At 34.5% G+C, this 24,103-nt stretch overlaps 1 protein-coding gene across 1 annotated transcript in view; it reads right to left on the reverse strand.

The window, feature by feature from the left end:
* Positions 1 to 7,105: 7,105 nt before the first annotated feature.
* Positions 7,106 to 24,103, reverse strand: part of LOC126853098 (plexin domain-containing protein 2) — a 29,315-nt gene continuing 12,317 nt past the window's right edge. Inside the window, exons 2-8 of the mRNA XM_050598544.1 lie at positions 12,453 to 12,874; positions 11,839 to 12,216; positions 11,499 to 11,691; positions 10,785 to 10,994; positions 9,836 to 10,231; positions 9,436 to 9,572; positions 7,106 to 9,137 (exon numbers count right to left, since the gene is read on the reverse strand). Of these exons, the coding sequence (XP_050454501.1) occupies positions 9,069 to 9,137; positions 9,436 to 9,572; positions 9,836 to 10,231; positions 10,785 to 10,994; positions 11,499 to 11,691; positions 11,839 to 12,216; positions 12,453 to 12,874 (1,805 nt within the window). The 3' untranslated portion in view covers positions 7,106 to 9,068. The remainder of the gene's footprint in view (positions 9,138 to 9,435; positions 9,573 to 9,835; positions 10,232 to 10,784; positions 10,995 to 11,498; positions 11,692 to 11,838; positions 12,217 to 12,452; positions 12,875 to 24,103) is intronic.

Consider the following 24,103-nt stretch of genomic DNA (forward strand, 5'->3'; position numbering starts at 1 on the left):
TCTTTTGCATTCCGGAATGTATTCGAAAATGGGCGAGAAGGAGATTCTCCTTGTCGGTGCCAGGATGTCTGGAGCCGTTTCGACATCGACCCGCTCTTTCTCTCTTTGTCTTTACGGAGAAGCCAAGGTCTGTCGCATCCAACTGACCTATAATCCAATTCGACTTGTACACGATCATGCAATTGATTGTTGCCCCCGTTATCATCGCGCAATGCATTTACTTAACTTTATTCGCGGCATCGGTTCTTCAATAGATCCATTCGAGTTCCCAGGAAAACGACGGTCAATAAACTCGGCACTCTTACAATTAGTCTTTAAAGCGAAAGCTTCAATATCATGAAAATCATAAGATGTGATGTTTATCTAAAAGTAAATTGAAGTATGATTATGAGAGAAGAGTCAATTTAAATAAAAGAAAATAATTGAACTTCTTGAAGATTAAATAATAATAAGTAAAATAAAGTTGACAGCGATATAATATAGTAAATAATGAATGCGAAGACCTATCAAGATATTTTAATGTATTGTGGAATTTTTAAGATATTTATGATCAATTTCGTAGATATTAAAAGTTATAGGATTATTAAAAATATGAAGAAAAAATTTCTCGTAAATTATTTTCAGTCACTATTATCATTTTATTATTTGCTCTCTATCTGTTGAAACATTGTTCTACTATTTTCAGAAGAATAATTTACACAATTTATCCGATCAACATCTCAGATTATTTTTCATTATACAAAATGTCCTAGGACATCCCAATTCAATATTATAGGAATGGGTAGATTCCATTTGCGTAATTAAACATTTTTTTTCTTTTCTTTTAATTGTAATTTTCGAAAAAAGTAGCTTTTAGTAATTGCTATCTTTTTCTCCCGTTGCAGCTGCGATCCAATAAATGTAGGATCCATATATTTATACATTCGAAGCTCTACCTTTAACGAATTTGTATAGAAGGTGTGCCGAAAAATTCAATTTTGCTCGCTCAGGAAGTTGATCCTATTTCCGAAAAATTCCACTAAACAAGGATAAATCCCGCGTTTATCCCTAAATAGATATATTTAATTATCAATCCCGGATCTCACCGCGGAATCTACTCACAAGGATTAAGATGAGAAATTACATCATTCTCCTTTCATTACCGGTCGCGCGACCTATTTATACGAGTTTAAGGTAAGAACTTTAGCTTTGCTCGAGGGAGTGAAATTTCTCGAGCGCGACTTTCTTTTTCTTTGCATATTCCATCGGCCAAAGTGTAACGGGTTATTATACGCGCCGGTGCTGCCGAGGATAATTCCAATAAAGTAGCTAAGCTTTTCTCTCCGCGAACAGTTTTCGCCTTTCCCTACGTTTTTTCACGTCGGTGAAATACGTTTCCCGGAGACTAGTTTTCCGGCGGGTATTTTTATCCCTCGTACTTTTGCCGGCGCTCACGGTAAATGTGACGCGAAAAATAACAGGTGGTTCCTCGCGCACATGTAAGTGCCGACGTATCCGATGTCGTCCGTCCTCGCCATCTGTGTGCGCTAAAATCCTATAAATAAAGCAAAAAAAAAAAAAAACGAGCTTCTGCGCGTATTTTCCGCGCGTTTCGCGAAACGACCGAATGAAATTTTAATCGCGCTCTCCGCGCGATTTCAAACTAACAGTATATGTATGAAATCCGTTTTTTTATTCTTTTTTTTTAATGAATACAGGTGCACGTAATAATCTTGAGAAATTTACAATTGGTTTCATTGCACTTTATAATGTTTAATCAAAAAGAAAGAAATATATTAATAATTCTTACTCGACAACGACAAAAAAAAAAGTATACATTTCATTATTTTTGTATTATTATTTTTATTACATAATTATCTTTATTATAGAATTGTAGGGGATTAAGTTTAGATGAATAATATTTTTATCAATTATTAGGACGCATTGTCGAGGACAGAAAAAAATCAATAAAATCTATATCTAACAATGGCGATGGAAAAAATATTCCGTCGGTGAAGCATCATAAATTCCGCGGTCGTTACGACTGTTATCTCATCATATTCTGCGGAAGGGGATTTATTGCGGAGAAAATGCAGAAGTAATATTTCAATGTTGCCGACGCGATGCGACGCAACGCGGCATCAAGCACCGCATTGTAAAATGTCGTTAACAATCATTCGTTATACCGTCGACGGAATTTTTATTTTCGCTCCGCGCGCACGCAAGTCATATACATCATGCTTCTCTCGAGAATTATACTTTTTTTTTTTAACCATCCGCTACCAATGCCACAGGATAGCGTATAGCTGTATCTCTCTCGAGAAATAGGAAACCTCGTATATTTTTTATCCCTCGTCAAGATATTCCTTTTTTCCAGTAAAACTGAGCGAGTTGCTGCAAGCAATTATTCTCGTTTACCGCGCTGCTGACTCTCGCATTTTATTAAGCCGCGCAAATATATGTATATCCCGCATATACAATGAGATCTTTTTCCCGTTAAATTAGCGATTCACGTTGCTTCGCGAGAAAGGTATAAAAACAAGATTTAAAAAAGCGTTCTAGGCTCCCGCGTTAACTTTTACGCAAATTGGATGTCAAGTTGCCTGATGCATTTCACTGCAGTCGTACTAATTGTTCCGATCCTCAAACACGTGGCATTGCAAGTAAAAAAATTATTTATTTCGAGCTGGGATTAAAAAAATGCAATTTTGTTTCGCTGACATCGATTTCAATTAGGATTTAACTAATGGATCAGCGGCATTAAAAGCGCTTTTTCTCGCAATTTCCCGCCGGAAAAAAGAGCGCAGGGATTTATAATAACCGCGTTTTTTTTTTTTATTTTTTTTTTATTTTTTTTGTGCACGTGTTTACGCCGGAAGCGAATTATGATGGAAGAAAAATAAACAAAATATAAAAATAATAATAAAAATTTAAACGAACTCGTGTAACCGATAGGGGGTGGAGATCGAAGGATGGGAGGGGAGTTCATGGGAAGCGAAATACGTGATGCGAGCGCATTAAGAAGATCAGCAATATAAGTGCACAGAATATAGAGAACGGTATTTGTACGATAACGCGGACAACTGTGTATTTTATTCTCATGCCATGCTCTGATGCAATTCAAATTGCTGGTGTATCCCGCTGTCATCGTGCTTTCTCTCTCTCTCTCTCTCTCTCTCTCTCTCTCTCTCTTTTTCTCTTCCTTCCTCCCTCGTGTCGAACGAGAGTATAGCTACTGCGAATGACGGGCCCGAAGACAATTTAATTTTTTTGTTCGCGAACGAGATGCAAGCTCGACATGTAAACGTTTCGTCGGGTTTTTTTGCACTTTAAGGATGATTGTGGAAATATTTATTCTTTCGCCCGATAATTAATCCGCAAGAATCAATAAGAACATATTTATTATAATAATGTTTAATAATAATTATAATAAAACATATATACATAATAATCATATATTGAATGTGAATATGTATTGATAACAGCAGTATGCTAATCAATTACGATGCAATTGCATGTTATTAATAGTTTTATGTCGTGCATTATTAATTACTTGATGATAAATAATTATTACGCACATATTAATTAAACTGCGAAGGGAGATAAGAGACAAACAGTCATTTGTATATAATAGTGAGATTTTATCAACCATACTTTATAACTTTGTAATTATAACGTATTCATAATTAATAACTCTAGCTGCTAATATATCGCCCAATTGAAAAAAAAATTGATCAAGTCGAGAATTAAATCTGCCGTTAAGATTAATTGAATTAAAAATAATAATAAAAATGAGACGTCTTTTGTCGCATTACAAGTGACGCGTCATAAGTTTTGAGAGCGCTTAAACACTTTGCAAAGTTCCTCCGTTGTTGTTAGTAGTCTCAGCTGCGTAGTTTCAGCTCGCTGATCTGTACCACGCACAATCGGATCCTGTATATATCTTTACGCGCGTTTCGTCGACGGCTGCTGTCTAGATCCAAAGTCAAGCACGGACGTTAAGCAAAGATCTCTGCGCGCCGAGCTCAGTGGCTCGGTTGAATTAACAATAGGCGAGCAGCGCCTGGGGGGACACTTGTCCATGTTTGACTTTGCGAGCTACAAAAGTATACCTGACTTTACGAGACGTTCATTAAAATCTTGCAATTTGCATTCGCGCGCATCTCACTCTTTGACGTGCTCTCGAGCGTTCCTTTTTCCGCTTTACGAATCCGAAGCTCCGCGCGCGAAACACGTGGAAACACATGTTCCCAAGTAATCGCGAAAGCAAGCGTTTTTCAAAGGGAAACCTGTATGAAGTGTTTATTTAATAAGAGCACTGTCCTGAAAAATTCGCTGCAGATAACGTAGCGTAATATTTTTATAAGTGGAATTTTATTAGAATTTATAAAAAGACGCGTAAAATTGTGACAATGAAAACTTAATCCACGTTTGATAAATAAAATTATAATATATATTTGAAGAAACTATAATATTTAAATTGAATTGCAAATTTTGACGTAAAATATGACAATAATTAACACGTTAATTTTTCACTTGCGATTAAAAAAATTTAATCGAATGTAATTGAGACATGTAAAATATCGAAATAATGGGAATGATTATATATGAAAAATATCACTGTAAGTTCATATTTTATAATGTCGATATATTCGCGTATTTTAATTATTATAATGAGCGTATGTATTTATTTCAATACGACATTTTGATGTTTCACTCGAAGAAGCTTCAATTGCCACTTGAGACGTAATCAGCATAAACGTCAACGACAATATCGCACGTGCCACCGCGTTTATAGAGTCAGCGCGATATTTGTAATGGTGAATCGATGTCCCGGTATAGCGACGGCGACCTCATAAAATTTCGCTATCGCAATCCGGGACGTCGCTTCGAAATCTTTCGACAGCACTTGACGTTCGTAAAGAGACGCACGCAAGACGAAATTTTGCCACATTCCTCTACAAGCCTGCTTTAATATTCTTATTTCTTTTATTTTAATACCTTAATAAATTTCACGCTATTAATTTAAAACTAAAATTATAAGCGAGAATCTGCCGACAATTGAAGCTAAAATATATTCTGCATTAGATAATGATATTTTTATTTAACGTGAATTATTATTTTATTCGGAATTGAAAGCATATTTATTGTAATAATTAATTATTTCATCAAATTTATGTTTCATCTTTCGAATTTTACATAGAATATTACTTTACTATAATCCAAAAAGTGAAAAAGCGAATTTTAACATGTTATTAAATAGCAAACAAATTAGAATTTTTGTACCGATATTTATTATTAAATTTTTATATTTTCTTTCTGCAAATTTCTATAAATTATACTTATTCCCTTATATTAGTATATTATAGTATACACATTGCACCAATTATAATACGAAGGGTTGTCAAGTAATCAGTTTGTAATAATCAATATTAAATGCAATTGTAAAATTGCTTTTTCAATTTTTAATATTTCTATAACTATGCCGCGAAATATATATTTTCTAGCTACAAAAAAATATCGACGCACAAGAAAGAAATCCGCGCGACTGTAAAAGGTTTTTACGGCGTGATAAAAATGTAACATCCTCGATGCACCGAAAAGCGGTGGCTTTTGTCACGTATAGCCGAGGTGAAACGGGATGCGCTTTACGCGCCGGAAATCCCCTTCGTTGTAGAGTATCAATAAAAACGCGGATGAAACGTGGATTTAAAAATCTACGCGAATAAATCTCGGAAGAGATGCCACTTTTTTTTTATCTTCGCGTAATAAAATGATAACATTGCAAATTCGCAGGAAATTGCATTGATGCATATACATAGATAGGAAACGTTGTGAATAATTCGGTATTGAGAGAGATTTACTTCGGCGAGTCAAATTTAAGAATATATTTTTAATTGTTTATCTACTTTTTATATTGCAAATTACGCGACAGATAAATAATTTATTATACATTATTATTATTTTAGTAATTATTTAATAATTAAATAAAATTTTTGTAAATAAAATAAAAATTTAGTAAATTATTTAATAAAACTTGTAACACACACATACAAATATTACACATAAAAATTTTTATATATGAACATAAATATATTAAATATTATTTAATATTATTTAATATTATTTTAATGCAATTTTAAAATAAGAGAAAAATCTCCGATACGGCTTGTCAAAGGTTCCGTGAAAATGTATACGCGTTTTGACATGTATTACATATTAGGATTGCACATGTTCTGTATGCTGCGACATGCGCTATATTACGATGCATCGGAGGTGCTCTCGTCGCAGTTTCCTTATCGCGAAGTTAAGTGGTTTCAGCACGTTGAGCTTGACGATAGAAATTTCAGCGCCGTGGTCTATGATGGTTTGGAACAATGAGAGTAGCATGTATGGAATTTAATGGAGATTTAGGAAGCTGATAAACTATTTTTTAGAAGAATACGAAAAGCGTCATTCGAAAAATTCGACAGCCCATCTAATCAAGATGATAGTCTAAGAATCATTTATATAGTTCTTTCTTTTTATTATAAAAGAAAATATATAAAATATTATTAATAAAAATAATATGTGAAAAGATTCCAGTGAGAAATTTGTCGGCTTTCTCCTTTGAAATATGAAGAAAAATTTTATTATTATCACTGAAGTCAATAAAAAAATAACGAAGAGAAGCAAACATGAGACAGAAAAATTCAAAAAATATTAATATGTAATATATCTTAATTTCAGATTACATATTTCTCAGCAAATATTTGCTTTATCTTGATATTTTAGAATAACTTTCGGAATTTCATTGTTTGCAATTTATATTACAATGTTTGTACGCGAGTTGCATTAGCATATGCAGGTACGCGATCGTGAATACGGTTTAATACATTCAGTGTCATCTGGTAATGGCAAGATGAAACTGCAGTCTATTTATCGGCTGGAAGTATTTGCATATAATTTCCTGAAGCAAATTACATTGTAAAATATATTTTTTACTTCTGCAAATAATTATATTATAGATAGATTTATCGTTTTCGTCAAACAGAAACTTTATTTTATTCTTACATTGCCTATTTCATATCTCGGAAAATATTCTTTCTAGGAAAGGTGTTTTTGCGGAATAAAAATACATCGCGCGTACTATAATAATTATAATATTTATTATCACAAACTATGAGTTAAATCGTACACAGTAATGTAAGAAAAGCTGTTCAAAATAATTCACTCCAGTTCGTCGTCCGTCCATCGTCACGATGAAACGCATTGATCGCAAACCTCAACCTGTGACAATAAGTCGATGCAGATCGATTATTTTATTTAATTAACGGAACACGAACTTTTTACAATTGCGTTTCCCTCGAATTTCACAAACAGAATCGAGACGAATCTTTTGGGAATGCATGATCGACAATGTTTCTCTTGTCGCGATTTACAATGAGATTTTCCCTTTTCAGATTCTCTCTTCGTTATTTATTTATTATTATACATGATATATCGAACGAAAATTTTTTCGAAGAAGGCACCTTTTGACAGTGTGAATTATACACTTAAAATTAGATAAAAATTATATTGTCTCGTAGAACTACTATATACACTCACGATCTATAATAATATATTTTAGATGCTATATAAAATCTTTATATCTCGTGTGCTATTCAGTTTCTTTATCTTTTAATTTTCTTTACCATTTCACGCGTATTATAAAGTGCACTCGTGTGTGATCTCTTTCAAAAAATCATCTCTTCATAAAATATATCTTTACATATATAAAGAATTATATGTGTAATATATAATTATTTATATATGTATATATTATATGTATGATTATGTATGTAATATAAATTGCGACGATGAAATTACAGTTAGTACATGACTCCGCAGTTCGCTTTCGAAATTATAAATATAAATTATAAATATAAATTTGAATTTATAAAACTTTGGAATGTACAGCGATAATGATGCAAATAATTTTATGGACGAATTTACGATCAATTTAAATTCTAAATAATATATTTCTTTTTTTTTTTCTTTATCAACTGCTCGAGGAGCTCACTAAACTGTAGTTTCAGCACGCCAGATCGGAACGTTCGAAATCTTTGAAAAAAAATTTGTTTCCCTTTTTGTTTCTTTTTTTTTTTTTTTTTATACGTTGCTTTCTTCGTCGTGCGAACGTTACGTATATAAAATAATTATTGCCATTTGTCTAACGATAAAAAAGAAAAACGAATTCTTAAACAATAACAAAGTGTACCACGTGCTGCTAAGAATTATATAAATGCTCGACGAGCAAGCTGATCTCGTCCGTGCCTCGATCATTTTCGTATAACATTGTGAGAAACCGTCGCAAGCGGTTTTTTCTAGACATCGGCCCATATCTCTGCAGCTTGGGTCATCGTATATAATATTTTTAAGAAAGAATTTTCAAAATATATTCTGAAAACATCTATCACTTTCCATTTGATACGATCGTGGGGCGATCTCTCGGGTATCAATTCGCGTGAATTTGTATCACCTTGAATCGTTCGAAGTTTTGCAAATTCGTCTAAGTAGGTAAATATTTCGTAAATATCAGATTTTTTCGGCGAAATAACTTTTAATTTAATATTAATAATAATTAATATAATTTAATTATTAATAATAAATTAATTATTAATAATTTTAATTATTATTATATTAATAATGATGATTATTAATAATTAATAATTAATAATTAATAATTATTTAATAATTAATAATAAATTTTCCTTAATTATTTTTAATTATTCTCGATCACCGTATATTTTCATATATTTATAAAATAAGTAAAAAATATATCACGATTCTTATATAAGTCAAATATTTCCAGAGAAGAGAGGATAATAGACTCTAATATTCTCTTATTAGCTCGAATCGATTTCGCGTCGACGTGTCGCAACGTCGTAAATGAAATGGAAATGATTATCCGTATTTATGCGATTCAATGCAAAATCTGACAAAAACTTAGCACGTCATCGCAAGTAGACGTTTTATATTTATTGCGCAGACTCGATACGCTATACAGTTAATAGGAAGTTTGGTCCGACAGTTTCGCAATTGACTGTGACTTGATCTCCGTCGACACCTCACATATGAATGGTCGCGGCCGTGTAACGGGCTTCTCCTCTTCGCCAGCTCCATTGGCTTGGACGATACTGAAAGTCCCATGACAAATGAAATTAATCATCAAACGAGAAATAATTAATAAACGTACGCAATATGTCGAAATATTCAAAATAAGAGAGATAAGGCAAGAATTAATGTTCAATCCTTGATAGAATCAATAGATAGCGAATAAGTAATCAATGTTGTATTATATCAATAATCAAAATCAATGCAAGCAATGAATTAATATTGAAGAATATATAATAAGCATATAAAAGATCGATACAATCACTTGCGTAATGCTGTCATGTATTTATAATAACATAATTCAATGTATATTTTTCTTACCCTAATTAGCATCTGTCCCGATGTGCTATGGGGGTTGCGATAGGCATACGCACCCCAACCTGCGAGACCCGCCACTAAAGCGACCACGGTAAGAATGCCGATTATTCCCGAGACGCCCATATTCATATTATTCGGAGCTGAAAAATAAACGGAGCAAACTCAGTACAATAAATTTAATTCGTATTATACATACATATATATATATATATATATATATATATATATAATAAATAATTAACAATTAAACAAATATACGCGTTGATTATTTCATTTATAATTAATGATCGAATGACGCTGTTGAATCTGTCGAGTTAAAAGATCGCGAAAATGAATCGCATCGCGCAATTTTGTCAAATCTGATTGTCATATCGTGACGAGGGATAAACGAATAATGGCTTACTGTTGCTCTCTAAGGGACTGGTACCGGGTCTCTCCTGCTTGGCGCTTATCTCGTTGGCGGTGATCGGCTTCTCGGGATGCACGTGGCCATCGTGATCGTATTCGTCGCCCCTGTAGGTCGTGATTTGCGCCGGGCAGCTATTCGCCTCCTTGATATTACGCACGTCGCAGCCCTTGAGCAACCATTCCTGCCGTTGTCGGGACGTGCCGGTGCTACATTTTTTCAGCTCCGGGCACCACTTGCAATCAAAATCGGGCACCTTCGTCAGGCAGTCCCAGCAGTTATCGAAGTTGAGACACGTGGGCAAAGCTTTCAGGTAGATTACTGTGCAGCTTATTATGTCCTGCCGGTTGAAGTTGACGCGGTGATACTCGTAAATGGTCTTCCGGCGCACAACTGCAAAGCGAGATCGATGATTTGAATTATCGGGCTGTATAATTTTAGATATCTTTAGGTCTCTTTAGATAAAAATAAAACTAAATACTCCGAATAAAAAACATATTATATAGTTTGCGTGAATGTGTCTCTATATCTTATTTAGAAAATTCATATAACATAAATTCTTTAAATGTGTACAAGAGCTGGAATTGCATTTGAAATATCAATATCTGCAGATATTTATATAGTGAATAGTGCATTGTCCGCGTGATAACTCTGTTTACATCGTATTTCGCGAATTTATTTGCGTTGTAGCATTTTTTATTCCGAAGATAGATTTGTAATTATCGACAGACGCAAGTTACGTTAGTAATTCTATATTGTTTGTAGGAGATTCAATGCTAAGATAAAAAAAGCTGTAATTATCATTTATCTCTCTTTTCCTCTTTCTCTGCCAGTAATCTATCTATCTGTCATGGAAATTTTTCTACGTTTGATGCAAATGTTATTAGGCGGTAACCGCGCGATGTCGTAAACATCTATCTATAAATGATAGAAAAACAGTACTCACAGAACACGGTCCGGTCCATGATGTAGGCATCGCTGAGGCCGACCTTGACAGGATGCAGCGTGTCCTCGATGTTTCCGATCACCAGCGGTATCACCGAGTAGACGAACACGATGTCGCCGTTCTGATGCAAGGTCACCTGGAAAGTAAACGGGCCGGCCTTTGGGTGGTCCTGCAGTATCACCTTCTCCCATTCGACCGTAAACGCCGTGCCTGTTGCGTGTGAATTCAAAAGTAGATATAATATCTTGTCATTGCGGATCTCTCGTAAGCGTTTTGCGCGCAGTTTCTTTGCGCATAATTATGATCGATAAATTGTCGCGCTGGTTTATGTCGCGAACGCTTTCGCGAAACGATCGACTCTCGGTGAGACGGAACGCGAAAATCGGCTTAGAAGAATTCGATGAATTTTTTTTTTTCGATTTGTTAAAAGGAAAGAAGAGCATTTAAATATTTCGTTAAATAAAAATCAACATAAATTATTTTGAGAAGCAAATTTTAGAGGCACTCGTTTTTTATAACGAGATCTCTGGAATTTTTGAAAAAGCTAATGTATATTAAACTATTACAAGAGAAAACGCGCGAAAGCGAATGGATTATAGCCATTGGCTTTGATCGATGGCGATTGACTATAGATAGCTCTCGTTCGAAGAAGAGAAAAATGTAAAAACGGACGTCCTTCGGATGCTGTTTGTCGAGAATCATCCGATGACTCACCGTTGTCAGCGTACTTGACGCAGCTCTCGTTCGACAGACGGGTATCGAAATTCGCCATGAGCGGTGCGATATACTGGGTGGCTGCTAGCCAGCTATGCACGTAGTCGCCGGTGTACAGAAAACCGCCGGTGGCGATGGTAATGTTGCGCACGTTGTACCCGTAGAAAGGGAAATCGAACCTCAGCTTGACAGTCTGTAACGAGTCGCGTGAAAATCTATAGTAAATTTATCCTTAGAAGAATCGATCGATTTTGACAATTCTATCGATTTCATTTTTTATACATTTGAGTTAATTTCTCGTATAAATATATAATTACTTTATCAAGAAATAATCTCTTACCGCGGCGCGTCGATGGCTCTGGCTGAGCAAATGATTGACTCTAAGATCCGGATGATTGTCCATGTCGACCCAGTATTTTTTGCAGATCTCGGGATCGACGATGAAGGTGCTATTGTAATACTGATGCGTGTCATTGACCGTCTTAGTGATGTTGTTTTGCGTGAGCGTGATGTTGGTCACGTCGGAGAATTTGCTGATGGAGATGTCACCGATGTCATCGGGCTTCTCAACGTCCTCGGCGCCGCTCGTCGCCGTGTTCGCGTCCTTTGACAATTCCGTCTCCTTCGTTTGGTTGTTGCTCTTGTTGCTACTGTCCACTGACGGCAGCTCCTTGGTAATGTTGCGTGATAACGTGTGATTCCTGTCGTTCAGCGTCGCCTGTAATTTTTCAAGAGATTATCAAGAGATAAAAAAAAGGCTCACGAATCATTTAAATTTTATCTTTTTCTTTTTTTACTTTTTTTTTTATTAAAAGTCACATAATTAACAAATGCATTTCTTTCTCTTTTGGTTTCTTATGAACTTTAAGAGCGACTTTTTTCTGTGAATGGAGATTGTTTAATTTTCAAAGAAATATCCTATTCATGGATAAATCAATCCATCATTGCACTTACCGTATCATCGGCTTTCACCGATTGCGTCACTTTCTTCTTGGGGTTGGTGGTGTTGAGGGAACTCTTGACGCCCTCGGCGTCCTTGAAGGATTGAACTTGAATGGTTTGATTGGATGTGGAAGTGATCTCAGTGGTCCTGAATTGGACCGTGGCTTCGCTGGTCGAGTAAGCCGAGAGATACTTTACGTCATGTGTTGTCGGTCGTGTGTTGGTCATATTCATCAGCTGCGGTGCCTGTTGCTGCTGTTGTGGCTGCGACGGTTGATCCTTGACCGACTCATCTTTCGGCTCGTTCACCACTACCTCCCGGCGCATCCTCTCTGCATTCTCGTCGCCGATTAATCTCATTTCCAAAGATCTATCATCGAACGATGATAAATAATGCTTGCTCTGCCATCCAGCGTAATTATAATAAGAATCATCTGGAATAAAAAAAAATGCTTCTTATCGTGATTTTGAGATCTGAAAATATTTTTTAACACTAGATAACATCACATAAAATAAAGAGGACGATAAGGAATTAAATTTAGATTCTGCAGAGAAGTGCGTTAAGAATTATTCGTCAATATATTACGAAGGAAAAATTCCTCTTCGTATTTATAAAGCCGCTGAAATGAGTGATTTAAAAAAAAATCCAGAAAAAATTAATTGGTAAATTATTGTTGATTAATCCTAATGTGCGGTTTTTTTTTTAATTATTTGTATCAATCGATGGAAAGATACGTGCGATATCCGCGTGAAAAAAATTCATCTAGATTCGTCCTTGAGCTCGCGTTGCAATTATGATTCTATGCGACTGATTATTGAATAATGACTCGAGCCAATCTACAGCACACATCGATAACTGCGTGATGTGCGTGCATTGTTTCGACCTGCCGATGTGATTCTCTTTGATGGAATCGGGCGTCCATTTCAATCGATACATCGACATCAAGCCTGTCGACGGTGTTTGAAATCGGAGTACGGATGAAATGTGGATTAACCTCGATTTCTACGCTCGCGATAACAGATAATGGACGATTCGACGACAAAAGTGACACGGGAAGAAATTTTTTCGATTGATAATTCATATTAGATTTGTTGTCAGTATCTTAGTTATCTTTAAAGAAATTAATATACTTTATGTATCTTCTAGTTATAATTTATCGGCACAGTTTATTTACCCTACAAATTTTAAATTGCCTTTTTACAAAGATATAAATATAAATCGATGTATCGATTTTTGACAGATTAGCATTATGAGCATGATAATTAATTTAAAAACAATGGCTACATACAAAAAAAATCTATTTAAATGATTAAACGAATATATATAATTTGTTAATAAATTATGGTAATTTACTTTGCTATATAAAGGATAGTATATATTTAGACTCGATGATGGCGAGAAACGGGAAGTTAGATTGCACGATTGGCCGGATAACTTGACGTCACAATGTCACGCACAAACCGAAATCAATCGACCAAACGGGAGACTTTTATCCTTTCCGATGATTATATGCGTCTCCAAATTTGCTACTGGCTAAGTTTTACTGGAATAAATATATTTAGATTTTTTGCGCCTTAGTCTTGTTTTCGCGCAAAACTTCGCATCGGATTTGACCGGGCAAATTATGACTCAATGTAATCGCGACGGTCGCTGTTTCAAAGTAATCACTCCAATTGTATAATCATTATCTCAACTACGTAACTGATGGATTGTGATCTTACGATTACGCGAAACTCTCGCGGCCGACTTTCGTGCATTTAATATTTCACGCTGCTGATTGTCATTGTCAGCGATAATATAAATATGATATGTAATAAAATATATATACGCATTCTCACATCCGAAAAATATTCCCGAGTAAATTGAATTGAAGAAAAGCAGAACGAAGTTGACAAGCTCACAAAACAGCTGTTCCTCCCACAGTTATTACTTCAATGTTATTTATTGCAATTGCAGACTGCAGGTCGCGAGGAAATTGTCAGATATACTAAAAGAGAACAGAAAGAAAGAGAAAAGGGGAGAGAGAGAGAGAAATAAACTATTGCAACATGCTCCCGAAATATTTGACTTGTTCCAACGTCAAATTTCGCGAATCACGCGAACATGTGTTTTATTCTTTTATGCTGAAAACCGAATATGATATAAGATAAAATTGTGAATGTTAAAATTACAATGACACCGTCAGTAATCGTATATTACTGTAACAACGCAGCCAAATCGTATCATATTTTAAAAATGGACGGCAGTTGAAGAAGAAATTCTTATAAGTCAATTCGAAAACAAAAATTTTTTGCTATTGGCCATTTTTTGAAAATAAGATAAAAATTAAATTATTGTGATAAAGTACATGTTCGATGATTTAAAGCCGCGATATTAACGTATCTCACGTAATACGCGCTAATCAACATCCGCATGATAGTCATTTACATATCTGCGTGTTTTAAAGTTAATGTTAAAGTGCGACGTTATACGCTGTTGATCGAAACGCAAGCCAGTTAGCCAGCAACGATGCGAAGAACTCGTTGGCGTCCCGACGCCTCCGCATGTACGCGTGATATATTTAGACGGCGTGAATAAAAAGATTCTCCGACATCGCCGTTTTTACACCGTAAATAAGCATGGCTAAGAATAAATCGTGTGCTTCTCGAAAAATTATCTCTCTTTCTCTCTCTCTTTAGCGGTGTCAAAATGAAAAGTTTAAATAAGATTACCGTGAAAAAAAAAAGCTTGGACCATTTTAATATCTGTGCAAAGTTCATTATTAATATGAAGAAGAAAATTCAGGCATAAATAATTTAATCGAAAACTTTTTTTATTATTAATTTGAGGGAAGATTAAAGAGTCAATATTTTTAACGATAACAGCCATGATGACACAATTAAAATGATGACCATTATTTTTATCAATTTTATATTTATGTCTCTGCTACCATTAACCCGATTACTTCAATTCCCATATAAAAATAACTGCGTATTTTCATATCATTATGTCCCGATTTCGAATTATTCTCGAAGAAACATTTCTCTATCGCATTCCTCTATCGCGGAATGGAAAACAATGGCCTTGTAGCATCAATTAGCGTGGAATTCTCAATAAATAAAAAAGAAATATATCTACCATTTGTGCATATAGATTGACGTATTTATTATTTTACATCCTTCCAGTAAAGACATGAATGAGAAATAAGAGTTAATTAAAGAGAGATTAAACGTAAAAAATGAGTTGTATTGGAGGAATTTATGCTTGGCATCGATTTTTATATACGGAAAATAAGCAAGAATAGATTAATAGTATGAAAAATAACTGTCATTATGACTATGAGAGATGGTGAGCGGTTGCTTTTTCACGAGATTGCTTGACGAGATTTTCAATGAATTGCAGATTAAAGGAATCGTTGAATATGAAATTTGACTTCCATTAGATGAAAAGCAGACGCGTGTATGATAAAAATAACCCTTCTCCGAAGAGGCCGTTCGCACTTTATCGGGCATGCACGCGTGCCCAATAAATGTCCTCGTTCTAAATCTTTTTAAGGAGATTCAGTCATTGTGCGCGCGCGATTAATGACGAGTCCTTGAGTTCATTCGCGACGATGGATCGACTTTGGCGCGATTGCGAATAAATCATCCCATATCTACGAATCATTATCTCAAAGAATCAATCGATGTATAAGAGAATGGAATGAAATTTCGGATAATTATTCTCTGGAAAAAGAAAACGCGATAAAGGTGTAGACTAATTTTTTGCTTTTACGTTAAAGAATTTTCTGTCTGAAATTTTCCTTCAACTTTCGCACAAACATGTATGTGAATAATTGAAAATTCCCAAGTAATTGTATGATAAATTGCGTGATGTTACAATGCCATTCAAATGTCACGAACCTATTTGCCTTTATCTGTATTGATAATTTTCCGCGACACACTTTGTTAGCCGAGCGTAATTGAATTCATGAGCGCACGAAAGATTTTCCGTGTAATTTGATAATAGAATGCGCTCATTAATTCCATTATAGGCACGCTTTTTCCGTTTCCTCTCTGTCTCATTTTTTAATACGCGATATCAAGACGGAAACGGCGCGACGGTCAATGTCAATGCTACGCTCGCTGCTATCAGATTCACCCACATTTCCAGGCTGTTATTTCAGTTTCGAATGAAATACACGGGGTGCGTCCGTGGAATACGCGAATGTTTTCACAAAGAAGGAAGATGAATAGAAGAAGGAAAAATCAGGATATCTCTTGATTGAGATTCTCTAATATCGATGACGAAGTATGTTTTCATCAAATCCATAACGGTATTTCAACCGATGATTCCATCGAGGTTTGCGTCATCTTTTAATTTATTGTAGAAAAATCCGCAGTTCAAATGTCAGACATCAAGAGGCGCCATAAGAAAAATGAGAGTGCGCAAACAGACAGAATCGTTTCCCAATCTTTCTGATTATCCGTTCCTCCGATGTGAAAATAAAAAATTTGTGATGATATCAGAGATATAAAATAATGGATAATAAAATTTCATCGACGCGCGTATATATTTGTATATATCAATCAATTTCATTTTTTATATTTTATCGGAAATTTTGCTAGTGCTCAAAATTGATATCTGACATCAATCTGTATGCTTGATATTATATCTTATATCAATATCTCAAGAAAGAGAAAGCACGCGATATGACTGTAGAACGATTAATAACAATTCTTGCAAATAATGAACACACTTGTTTCCGCAAGCCAAGATAAATTATATCAATTATGTTCGCGTAAAACTCGTTTGAAAAGCAGGAGAACAGAGAAGACCAAGACCAAAGTAACTCGTAAAGTTCTTAATGATCTAATATGCTAATAACACTAATTATAGCTATGACGTTTTGTCTACAAAACGCGTAATACGTAACACGTCTCGCGTAGCGTTTATCCTCCTTATCTTTTCTACTGTGTATTCTTTCCTATTCCGATAAAGTTAGATTACAGATATTCGTGATTTATCTTTATATACATTGAAATTTTATTATTTTACATTTACTCATTTAAAAAAAAAACAATTTTTTTGTTTTATTTTTTAAAATATTAAATTATACATATTCTTATATAAATTATTCTAAATAATTCTAGAAATTATTGAAATAAAAATTATTCTCTCTCTATCTAATGTTATATATATTCTTATATCTAAAATATGGCATAATGATTGAATATGACAGTAATAATTGAAAATTCGATGATTTTTTATTAAGCGACATTTAATCTAATTTATTTAACTACTTTAGCCTAATTTAGCCTTCAATTTCGCAAAAATTAAATAGAAATTCCGAAATAATGAACGGCGAGATTCAGAGCGAGGAAAGTGCTTGCCGTTGTCCTAGATAAGGTGACCACTCTCTGAAAAGTCGGATGAAAAGAACGCAAGAGACCGGGTATGCAAATGTCTCGTGGCACCAGGTATGCGCGTTTGTGGGTGCTCGCTCGAGATAACTCGACTCTTTCTTTTATTGCCTCTCTATCTCTCTCACTCCCCTTTAGTAAACGAGTTGGCGTGGGTCGACTTTAGCGCTTGATAGCTGATAACGTGGCAAGTGGCTGAGAGGGTTTCGAGAAAACACACGCCGGAGAGTAGGCACATATTGCGACGGATAGTCGAATAATTTAGAGTCTTGAATCTACGGAAGTGCAAAAACTCGAAAGAATTTTCAGGAAGATTGGCGTTTCTCCGTTCAAAATCTTGAAAATAAAATCCATAATAAAAGATAATTAAAAGATATTTGAGCAATCTCCGCGATGTTTGAAAACTTCGGAGCAAATGTCAAACTTGCGATCAATCTTCAATTCTGTTTTTATCATTTTTTAACTGCGATAAAATCGTTAGTTATTATATATTTCTAATTCTATTAATAAGACATCGCAAATCGACATGTAGTGCCCTTTTGACAGAGGGGAAAGAGGGGTGAGGACAAAAATAAAAAGGATGGTATAAAGATAGAACGAAATATATCAGTCGCTCGCCGAATGCGTCATCTTACGCCATTTGCTTTCGCCAATGCCAAATATGAGCGAGCGTGCATACATTATGATGATCACGGAGACAGTGTTAAACACGCAGAAGACGAGACATATCAACGACTCGATTGAGAACCCAAACAAGACGTCCAACTTCCAGACGTCGCTTTCAACAAGCAGAAAACATTCGCCGTACGAGCAGAAAGCATTTATGTATTCGTCACGAGAAGAACTTTATCGTGAATTATATTTCTGTCGTATTTTTCATCAAGTATTTATTATACATTTAACTAATAAGCAATATTAATAATATTAATAATATTAATGTGTACATATAAACACGGTTATTTTTGTAGAACTATAATTATTATTGTGAAAAATTTATACTATAATTATATAAGCAATATTTTCAAAAAAATGTTGAATCGCGAAAAATTCCAGCATAAACGAGTATATAAAGATTCTTTAAAAATTGTTCGCGGTAAAAAAGTTTGCAACTCATCCCGCAATCGAACATCCTGAACTGCAGGCAAAGAAACCAGTTTTTAAAACGTGACTCAACGATTGTCCCCCGTATCATAGGCGAAACCCCATAAAAATAGCCCTTGTCCAGAACCCGTTCTGACGTCGGCGATTTGCGACGCGAGAAAATGCAAAATGGGTTATTTTAAGTTACATCGCTAGATTCTAGATACAATCGTCATAGCTTATAAGAAATGTACTGGGTGTTTAACATCTCTTCCTGTCTAATAATCACTTTAATTTGGAGGAAATTCTTTCTCGATATAAATATCGAAACAACAAAATTATGATTTTGAATTTTTAAATCGAGATACTTTGTACAATACTTTCAATGACGTTGAAGCTAAAATGATTTACTACTGTCTTATCAAAAAAAGAAACTAAGAGATGATAAAAATAAATTGATTTTAATTATTCTAATCACTTTATATCAAATTAAATAATTCTAATTTATATCTATATTTAATTACATGTATTTTGTTTTATGTTAAAATTGTTTTTGTTTTTTTATTTCTTTCAATATATATATATATATATATATATGTGTGTAATTGATTCCTTACAAATAAGCATATCTGGAACACATAATTACTATCTATATAACGGAGCTTTAAGTTATTTCTATACACCGACAATTATGTCGGTGATACGGATAAGGCACCCGAGAGGTTGCGCAAACTCTATCATCCGGAAGTAACACGATGAACTAACACATCCTGTCTGTACTGATATAAGCATTTCCTCTTTGTCTCTACCTTTCGATTGTTCTTGCCTTCAGTTTCGCTCTTCTACAATTTTTTATTGAAATTTAATTGAAAATAATTCTTCTATATTTGATTCAATTTTCTATTCTTAAAGACAAGCAATAAAATGCATTGCGTGTGCGCGTATAATTATATAATTTAAATTATATAATTTTATGTATAAAATTTTAATTAATTTATTCTAAGTGATTTTATATATTAAACTTTAATTATTATAGTCTAAGTGATATACTTTTAAATAAATTAAGAAAAATATAAATCAAAAATTTATTTGCGCAATTCGGATTATATGAAGAGTGCAATCGAGTTTTCCCAGTCTTCCAATATCGCAACTTCCGTCATCGCAATTAAATCGCATCCGTCACTTCTCGATTCGTATCGACGGAATAGATCGTGAATATACGCAATATGACAATGAGATGATTGAGGAAAAAATTTTATCTCGATTCCGTGTATCGCTAACATTACCAAGGGAAAAACGTTTGGCGCATACGATATCTTCTATTTATTTTAAATGTTCCGAGATTTGCAATCATTGTACCAAATGTCATCGAATTTTCGATGTCGTTAAAAATGTCATACTTAACGAGAGAGAGGAAAATATTTTCAACCAAACTTTAGACATTTAATAATTTAAATTCAAATATGTATATATCAAAGGAAATTTATAAACCAATTTGAGTTTAAATTAAGTTTAGTAGGGAAAAATTATAAAGTTTACAGCTTTTTGCGATGTCTCTCAATTGTCCGCGAGAGTCATATAATTTTTATTATTTACGCGCGAGCGCGACAAGGGAAATAGAACAAAGGTTTGCAACCGCAGTCAGTCGTCGGAAGTACAGATAGTTTAATGACACGTGAGAAATTCTCACAATCGCTCGTCCGCGCTTCACTGCATACGTAAACGCGACGCGGGGAATTTTTCTTCCTGTCTTGCGTGACGCTTTGCCATCCATCGATGGCCACAGACCGGTAATCTTGAAACCATTGGCGAATCGAATCGACCATTTCCCCGCGAATCGTGCTCTAAATTACGCGTTGGTCATCAGATGAGTAGAAGAGAAAAAATGCTCTGTTATTTTATAATTCATCATACTATAAGATAAATTTATTCGAGTTAGATAAATTTTTATCTTTTTTATTTTTTTATTTTTTTTTTTAGTATATGAACACAGTTTAAATTAATAATATAATTAAATTAATTAATTATTGAAACATAATTTTACGCATATATTTCATGAATTCTTTCCTATTAATTAATTTTTCTCTTACGTTTTCAAAATTTTATGAAATAATCTATATATATATACACATTTTATAACATGTGTTAAGAATAAGTGATAAAGTAAAGAGAAAAAACTTTTAAAAAAAAATTTTATCGAAGAGGTTTTCGAGAGACATGGATTTGTTATATAAAAAGCGGAGATTTTTTATAAATGCAAAAATTCAAAATTGATATTCTTGGAGACATGACACATGATTTCAATTTCGGTGCGAGTTTTTCTCGACGAACACGCGTTCGAATTGATACGCCAGAAGGATATTCAGGCCAGCGAGCGGCATAATGACAGCGCGACGCAAACGTCGTCGTCATCGTTAGTTGGTGTGTTCGTTCGTCACCAGTTGTTGCTGTTGTAAAATCGCTCCTCTCGGGATATGAGGGGGGAAAAAAAAAAGAAAATAAAAGCAGGAGAAAAGGGCGCGAAGAGAGATGCAAAACACAAATCGTGCGAAGAAGCGGGAGGGAGTAACGAGAGGGCCAAAGACCTCTCTCGTGTCTGTGTGTTCTGTTTCCTTGGAGCTCGTTCGTTCGTTCGCTCATTCGCCAGCGACGCGGTTTTCGGTGAAAGCGACCATTGTTCGTCCCATATGTCTTCTGTCTAGCTCGAGGAAAAAAGAAAGAAGACGAAGGCGAAACAGAAATTCCTGGCCTTGCACCAGAACGCGATCGAGCTAGACGATTGCGTGTTGGAGAGACAGACTTTGACTCCACTGCGTAATTTCGGTCAGAAATATCAACAGCTTCTGCAAGACGCGAATTAGGACTACACAAACTAAGAATGCATGTAATTTATTGCAGTTTACTATATATTAATTTTATTTAAAATTAGCCCGAACTATTTTATTTACAAACGAAACATAATTTCATATTTATTATGATTTTTTCTAATTTTAATTTGTACATGAAAATACTGATCAACTTAATTCTCGTCTGATATAAATCGTACCCGATTTCTTTGCATGCAATTGCGAAATTATTGCAACGCATTCTGAGTAAAAGGATAAACGGAAAACGAATGAGAACGAAGAGGAGACGATTCGCTACGACGAGCAAGATGACGTTTTTTGCGTCGGTCACATCACATGCTTACGCAAGGACGTGGCCCCGTGGTCGCGAAAAAAACGGCAAGCTACGACTTTTCAAGCCTGATATACACACACACACACACATATGTATAAGAACATATACCTGTCCCCTTCGTCGACGACGATGAAATATTCGCGCGATATACGTCAGCGACACGCTCTGATGACTATTTCGACGCGCGATCGCGCTCGTTAGCGCGGCTTCGAAAATTATTATCGCGTAAAATATAGATAATGCTCATAGATAAGCGCGAACTGCGTCTCGCCAGCGTATTGTTTGCGACTTAACGCAATATCGAAACAACAAAAATTTGACGAAACCCTACTAGAAGACTGATTTTCATTATTGACATTTATTCGCGTAAATAATCTATCTCGAGTATACATTTAAATCTTGATGAAATGTATATCGCACGATACAAATAAATATCTATTACGCAATATCCTTATCAAATTGAATTAAAAAAAAAAAAATAATAATTAGCAATCGGTGAGAGAATCATTGGAAAGTGACATAATCTCACATATCAATGCGCACGCGCGTGTGTCAGATTAAAAAACGGCAGATGTTGACCATCAAAATAACCGCGATTTATTATGATTATCGCATTAATTATTATTTATATAAAGCATACGACAGTCCATGATTACACGAATGACGCAGGTAATACACGCATGTTTCTTCACGAACATAACGTTGCTTGACTTGTAACGATGGCCATGAGACTGACTCTCGTTTATCTCATTTAACGAGGAAGGGAGATTAGAATATGATTTAATTATTATAAAATAAACCCGAATTAAGAATAATATAAATTATAACATGGCAATATAAATAAAAAAGTAATATATAAAAACAATTAATAAATTTAAATTATATATAAAATAAAATGATAGGCAGCGTAAATGGCTCTTTCTAGATGGAAACCACGCGATGTATAACGTGAAAATACAATGTGGTCATCGATGATTTTTATCAGTGATTGAGCAATTAGATCCGTATTTAATAGGCACTTTCGAAATCTGTGTGGCAATCTAGCGGCGATAATTAGCTCTCTATTTATCGGTACGGCTTTTCACGAGAATAGATACGACGCAGAAACGGCGAATTGAACTTCCCACGATTTATTCCGATATGGAGGTGAGATTCCGTCTTTCTTTCCTTCTTCGTTCAGAGTCGACAAACGGTACATTTTGCCCCAATTAATCCGACAACGGAATTGTGCGAGAAATACAAATGACGTTCTCGTGTCTCACGGCAATAAATTAATAAATTTTCTTGTTCAATAAATTACAGTGAAATCACGCTTATCAAAAATAATTGATAATTATTCTAGTAAGAATAAAACTATATTAAATTACTGTAATATATATATATATATATATATATATATATATATATATATATATATATATATATAGATGTTTATAATATTTATGTGGTGATTTTTTTTTAATATTACATGGCAATAGGATAGAATAAAATAAATCTGAATAAATCTGAATACAAAGGAATATTTTTTAAAGTAAATATTAATTTTAGAGCGAATTCTCAAAGAGACTTTTTATTGACAAAGATTTACGCTAAAACTTAATTGATTATATTATTATCACGACGCATTCGCACAACGCGTTCGAAAAATTCCTATGCAAATGCGCAGAACAGAATCCCATTTCTTTTTCTCGTCATCGTTATAATTGCATCCTGTTTGTAGTCACTTTGTCTTAGTGTCTTCGGTTGAAATTAATTACGTCTTGGCCGTAAACCGTATTTGCATGTTCGCGTTGCAGCGTCGAGCGCGCAATGTGTATGCATGTGTATGTGGTGTGAATATGCATGCTGTGAGTCAATATTTGTCTGCCCTTCTGTATATACACGTAGCGAATTTATCTTTACACAAGGAACTTCTAAATTTTCGTCGAGGTATGATAGAAACCAGAAACCCGGTAAGAAATAAACGGAGCCGTCGCGGCAAATCTCCGTCCTCGGCGAGAGCGGTGAAAGCTTGAGTAAGA

Source organism: Cataglyphis hispanica, chromosome 11 (genome assembly GCF_021464435.1).
Source record: "Cataglyphis hispanica isolate Lineage 1 chromosome 11, ULB_Chis1_1.0, whole genome shotgun sequence".
In the NCBI taxonomy this organism is placed as follows: domain Eukaryota; kingdom Metazoa; phylum Arthropoda; class Insecta; order Hymenoptera; family Formicidae; genus Cataglyphis; species Cataglyphis hispanica.